Raw genomic sequence first — 6,332 nt, 5'->3', positions numbered from 1 at the left:
GTGGGTGACTTTCAAAGCGGTGCATGTCCCAGCAGCCGCGAGACCTTCCTGCAAACCTTCTGCGTCGAACGCACCACTGCACATTTGCCGTGGTGGAAGGGACAACCCAAAATCCATCTGTGGGTTCCTCCTTCTCCAGCACTACCCCAACCTCCCGAATTGTACAGCAAATAAGCAAATATCAAAAAACAGACAGTGCGCTTCACTTTGCAGGACTATAGCGCTATTAACAGTAATATTCCGTCCCTCCCCATGACCCCACCTCAAGATTTGATGCCAACGAGCCAGGCTGGACTGCAGGTATTTGTTACCAAGAAAAAAAAAATATATCTTTTCTCCTCCCAGTAGATGCACATGAACAGCTTAAATATTAGTGGCTACTATTTTGGGGGGAAAAAAAATAAGAAAGAAAAAAAAAAAAAAACCAAGAAAGAAAAGAAAAGAAAAAATGATAGTCCATCTTGGAAAATTGCTCTCTTTTTGCTTGGTTAACATCTACTACTGCCTGAAAAACTCCAGCCAGCTTTCCTCTTTCGAAAACCAGATCAACGGCTTATATAAAATCAGTGGAAATTACTACTACTGGACAATTAAAAATTGATACCTAGAATATAACAAAATGCCCTCAGCTCTCTGGTGTTTCCTGAGAAAGCTTTGTTGAGGCATTCACTGGCTGCTTCCAATCCACTTTCACGTGACTGAAGGATATTGCCGCATCAAGTCCTGGATTGTAAGTATCCTCTTCAAAGGAAAAAAGAAATGCTGAAAGTTGTCATCTATTTCACAGCGTCAGAGCGATTTACCTCTGCAGTCAATTTCTGGCTGCTCTGGCCACTTGATAGTTTGTCTCTGCGTCAATTGGTTGTTCCGAATCCAATAGTTGGTTACCATTTAGCAGTTGCATTTTTAAAATACAGTTCTCGATCTAGTGGTTAAAAAAAAAAACCAAAAACAAAAAACAACCTTAAGGTCATAGGGTTTACATACAGCTTGTGTCATGTACCACTGCCATGGTTTAGAGTAAATGGAATGATGACCTAGTAAAAGAGAAGTCAACTCCTCCAGAGGGCTGATCCAGTCCAAAATGGCTGCTATACAACGCAAGACAGCACTGCGTTTCAAGATGCACTCGAATTTCTCTCGTCCTACTCAGAAACACACGTCCGAATTCAGCTGGTATAAGACTAAAAAGTTCCAGTTTAGATTTCTGAAGCAGTTACCACAGGGTGAATTCGATCAACAAGAGGTGGGAAGAGGAGCAAAAAATAAATCATGCACAAAGTGAAAATAATAATAATAAAAAAAAGTATCTAGTGGTTTTAAAAAAAAAAAAAATTAAGACAGCAATAGTGCTAAAGAAACTGCATTTGAAGAAATTGTTTCAAAAATAAAGAACACGTGATTGGACTGAAAGGGACAGGCATGTCTGGTTTTCCACTGTCTTCCCAACCTCTTTCTTGGATATATTTCTGTCTGCAACATGGTGGACCCAACATTTTTGGAGCTGTATTTGGTGATCAAAGCATGCGGATACGGAACCGTCGGTAAAAAGCTTACCCTCCCAGTGGGTCTCTTTGTCAGAGCCTTGTTTGCTCAATGTGCGGAAACTCCACTAGAGGAACCACCAGGGCTGTTCCTGCTTACCCTACATGCTTCTCTCCAGTTTTAGAAGGGGAAAAAAATTGAGCACTTCCCGTACCATCGCATTCAAAGCAGAAAGATCTTTCTTTCGTATCTGCTTAGCTTTCTAAGCAGTTGGGTAAGCTTCAGGAATAAAGTAGTATAGATTATTTATGCCAAAAAGAATATATTAGCCCAGGAGTTCATGGAGGATTGGTGAAACGATCAAGATGTTCCAAGGATAAATGATCTGTCAAACTGCGTAGACGACTAAGGTGAAGGTCAACTGGTGTCTAACCCCAGTGTGACAGGCACTTATTTCCACATGGTTGGACCTCATTAAAATTCAGTCTACAGGAAAACAAAACAAAACAAAAACAAAACAGCAACACAGCTGGGTCACCTGTACCCTACAAAGTGCTTATGTCTCAACATAGCTTTCAGATCCCAGAAGGTCAATCAAACCCTGTTTGTCTCCAAATGTAGTTCTCAGATCGCCATCGCCCGTCACCGAGTGTTGCCATCAAGCAGAAGAGTCGTCAGTCTTTGCAGGTGTAAACCTCTTCTCTCTGGGTGCATTGCTTGCATTCCACATAGCAGCACCAACGGACCTGGCATTGGCACGGACGGGTGACCACCCGGCTCTGCGTATTGTGCCCTCGCCCGCAGCAGATGCTGTCACAGTTCTTGTCTTTGTAACATTTCCTTCCTGAAGTCCCAGGAGAGTATCTACTCATCATACAGAAGCTTGGGGAATCGTCAATGTAGACAAGATCCGTAGTCCTTGGGATTTGATCACTGTGACCAGGGATGGACTTCTTGGGTGGGGAGATGTCTCCCTCCCCCGTGGCCTCATTGGTAGTGCTGCCCACTTTGAGCGATGTCTCATACTTCTGCTTCAGCTGCTTCCCTATTTCATGGAATGGAGAGAGCTGCCTCCAGCACGTTCGAACAGTACAGGATCCAGATACGCCGTGGCATTTACAGGTTGTCTCCACTCCAGCTTTGATGACCTGCAGACACACACAGCCCCAAAAGAAAATCAGTTATGGGGGAAAAAATCAAGACACAGAGGGAAAAAAAAAAACAAAAAACAAAACAACCACCCAAATATTTGCTGGAAGACACTCCTGGAACACAAAGTTGATGACAACACAAAAACTCTCCATTGGAAGAGGACAGAAAACACACATCGCAGGAAATACTTGTTTTAGAAGGGTCCCTGTTACCAGGAATATGACATTTACCTGCCAGAATATTGCTTTATTGGCTAGTCAATGATCCTAGTAAAGTGTACAAGGGCTGTCCAATGCCGGCACTCATCTACGTTAGACAGAGGTCTGAAGCTGTGATGCAACTAAGAGATTAATACAGATTTTAACCTATTTTGTCTACTTTAATAAAAACAAAGAGGTAATATGTAATAAAAGTGGAAGGAGTTGTTTTAGTGAAGAGGGAGAGCACTGCTGTAATGCACACAAACACACAGGTGGGTTGGCACATGCTCCAGAACATGAGTGAGGACAGTAGGAACCTTCTCCACACCACCACACACAGGATACCACCTCAAACTCACGTAGCTCCCAATTAGCAGCACAGGGTCAGTGGACACATGGTTAAGCTGTGCCGTTTCCACCAGTAGGAAACAGTACCTAGGCATAACATCCTCCCCAGTTCACTTTTGACTGAGGAAAAACCTTCATAAATATATATATATATCCAAAAAATATATATAAGCCCTTGAGAACAACAGCTTGAATTGCCACCACCAAAACCAGCAGCTCCAAAAGCACCCAGGTAGCTTCCGCCTCTCCAGCTGGTCTTCAGGACCCTATTCTGGAGTGCGGTCGCACGTTCAAGAGGACCTGCCAATTTTTTTCTGCTCACAATGAAGAAGCCCGCACGTGCTTTTAAAAACAAAACACGCCATCACATGCTGGCCAAACACACTTTCAATGAAGCACAGTTTTGTGTAGGGTGAAACCCAAGGCTGCTGCAGTTTCCTCTGTGCCCTCCCTTTCTCTGAAAAATTAAGATGTGAAGAAATGGAAAACAGACCCCTGTGTGAAGAGCTCAGTAATTCCAGGTGCTTTAATGCAGCCCCCAGGATTTACTCTGCCTGTGGCACCAGTTGCAGGCAGCTTGGAAGGTTGGTTTCTCACACAGAAGGTTTCAAGAGGAAAAACGTGAAATCTGGGTTGATGCCACAGTAAGAAGAGTCCATCCCAGTGGGTTCAGCCCTCAGCCCATCAGGCAGCGATCCCTGGGGATGACAGGGTTGGTGGCTGCAGGGAGGACTAGGGGAACGGTCTTCAGTTTTCAACCAGAGAGAAGATGTGGAGCAGTTCACTCTGCAGGGAGATAAGAGGACTTTTCAGTTCTGGCCATGGGAACAGACCACCTACACTAAAGGCTGAACCATCTGTCCCATCATTAGCAAACAGGAGCTGTTCCACGTCGGGATGAGGAACCTCAACTGCTGCCTTGATGCTCCAGCAGCACCTTGGCTTGAGCAGGTCCTGAGGTTTGACCAGGCAAGACATAGAGCAAGGCCACAAGTGTTTACAAAAAGCCTGATCCAAGTGTGGGAAAGCCACTTAGCTCAATGCTGTGTAGGGCTTCTTGTGAGGGGATAAAGGGAAATGGCATCACACAGGCATTCAGGGGCTGCTGTGCCCAAATGTTGTCTGCACAAGCCACCATCCAGGGAGGAACAGGACACAAGGTTCATGTCCCAGGTTGGCATAACTTCTATAACGTACTGGCAGAACCTTCTATAAGGTGTTTTCAACTAGGATGGAAATGTATATTTTATTCTTAAAAAAAAAGCAGAGCACTTATGACCAAGGTCTTCAAACTCAATGTAGAAAAGAAAGGGAAGGCATTTAAGTCCTTGGAAACTGAAGTGGATTCTGTCCCCTCCACACCAGGACTCTCACGTTAAACTTTATGCCTGCTTATGCCTCTGGACTACAACTATCAAGGGCCAGGCTTGGTTTCAAATAATTTCTTAACCACTTAATTATTATTTTTTTATTTTAAAATTCACACACTCACAGTGGGTGTCATAATGAGAAATAAGACTCATCTCACAGATCCCTAAAGGTGGGAAATAACTTGTTCAAGTTATCAGAAAGGAAATGTATATGTCTGATCTATTCCCAAAACAAAAGAAAGTCAGTCTCCACATAGCGAGATGTCCAGGTCTTGCTCGGGGATAGCTTGCATGGGAACGGGTGTCTTCAGACCACCACAAAGTGTAAATGCAGAAGGAAGAGCAGAGCCAGTGGAACCACAATGTTCACAAATGAGATGGAGGGAATGGAAAGACAAGGTTATTTCCAACAGAAAAAAACAGCGTGAGAAGGACCAGCAGTGTCGGGAAGGGAAGAGAAGAAAGCAAAGAGGGTCAATGTTTATTCATCTCAGAGAGAGACAAAGGTGGTAACAGCCCCCTGGGTGCTGTAAAGGACCCCATACCTATAAATTGACCGATGCTAAACAAAGGATCCCATCCTTTTTTTAATCAGACTGCAATAAAGATGCTTCATGGCACAAAAGCATATCCATCTCCTTATAAATGACATCTGAATGTTCTTCCCAACCTGCTCCAGAGACAGGTTTACACCTGCGGCCCCTCCATGGGCAACATAAGAGCAGACACGTTATTTGGACAGTCGCAGATAAGCTGCATTTTGTCCACAGATTATAAACAGATATTCATAGTTCTAGTTCTCCCTCCCCACCCCTTCCCCCAAAATAGACTACATTTTGGCTTTAAGTGGGTAAAATATAACCACCCCTTAAAATAGCAAGTTAGAAAAGAGTTTGTTTTACAGAGCCGCCTCCTGTCAAGCTACTACTGAAAGTGCCCTTCGTTTGGGCATCTACGGCATCTGAAAAAGAAAAAAAAACAAACTCCCCCCTCTGCCCATTATGGCATCTGCCTACGTTACGGCCTCATGACAGCAGAGGACTGGCTCCAGTCCATTTCCTGACCATCCGGTTCTTAATTATTTGGCTGCATGAGTCCTGCTGAGCACCATGTGCAAATGTGCAATAGGTCATGGACTCAGAATTGGGGTCTGGCCCAATCCTGATATTACAGAGACATTTTTAGAAAGACACTACGCATAATACGGCCTTCAGCAAAGCCCGGCCAATGGTCACACTTCATTCCTGCGACAGCCAAGACCTTTTCAAATGCAATCCAATAATACACAGTAGCATTCAAACAAGTGACGGGTTACAGAGAGAGATGTGTTACTGCTTATAGTACTCAGCTGGGCCGGCTTGGTTAGGGGCTGTCACGCTTTGCGTGCCAAAGCGTCTAGCCAACTCTGCAAGAAATCCCACAATGTTAGACAAGAGCGTACAGAACACATTTCAACACCAAGAAAAAAAAAAAAGAAAAAAAAACACAACAAAACCACCCTCACCCATACTGTCCCTCAAGTAAAGTCACATTTCACTGCTTGTCTCCAGAAGTGAGAGCTGAGTTCATGTGAAACAAAGCTCCTATACCTGATTTCACGCCCAGACCATCAGCAAACTGGGCAAAATTGCTGAGATGCTTGCAGAAGGGCTGCACACTGCAGTCATTCATCAGTCCGGGCTTTTCCCAACACTTCCACCTCCCCCAACCCATTCGCATCTGCTCCACCTGGAAAAGGAGACGACCACCATTGTACAGGAGATGGGAAAGCAAGAAA

General features: G+C 44.3%; 1 protein-coding gene across 1 annotated transcript in view; it reads right to left on the bottom strand.

Moving 5' to 3' along the window:
* Positions 1-1,747: 1,747 nt before the first annotated feature.
* WNT9A (wingless-type MMTV integration site family, member 9A) overlaps positions 1,748-6,332 on the bottom strand; it is an 18,493-nt gene continuing 13,908 nt past the window's right edge. The window contains exon 3 of the mRNA XM_009880504.1: positions 1,748-2,633. Coding sequence (XP_009878806.1) covers positions 2,160-2,633 — 474 coding nt within the window. The 3' untranslated portion in view covers positions 1,748-2,159. The remainder of the gene's footprint in view (positions 2,634-6,332) is intronic.

This window comes from Charadrius vociferus, unplaced genomic scaffold, assembly GCF_000708025.1.
Source record: "Charadrius vociferus isolate BGI_N301 unplaced genomic scaffold, ASM70802v2 scaffold12, whole genome shotgun sequence".
Taxonomy (NCBI): domain Eukaryota; kingdom Metazoa; phylum Chordata; class Aves; order Charadriiformes; family Charadriidae; genus Charadrius; species Charadrius vociferus.
Note: the sequence above shows the minus strand (reverse complement) of the source record. Positions and strands in the feature narration are given on the sequence as shown.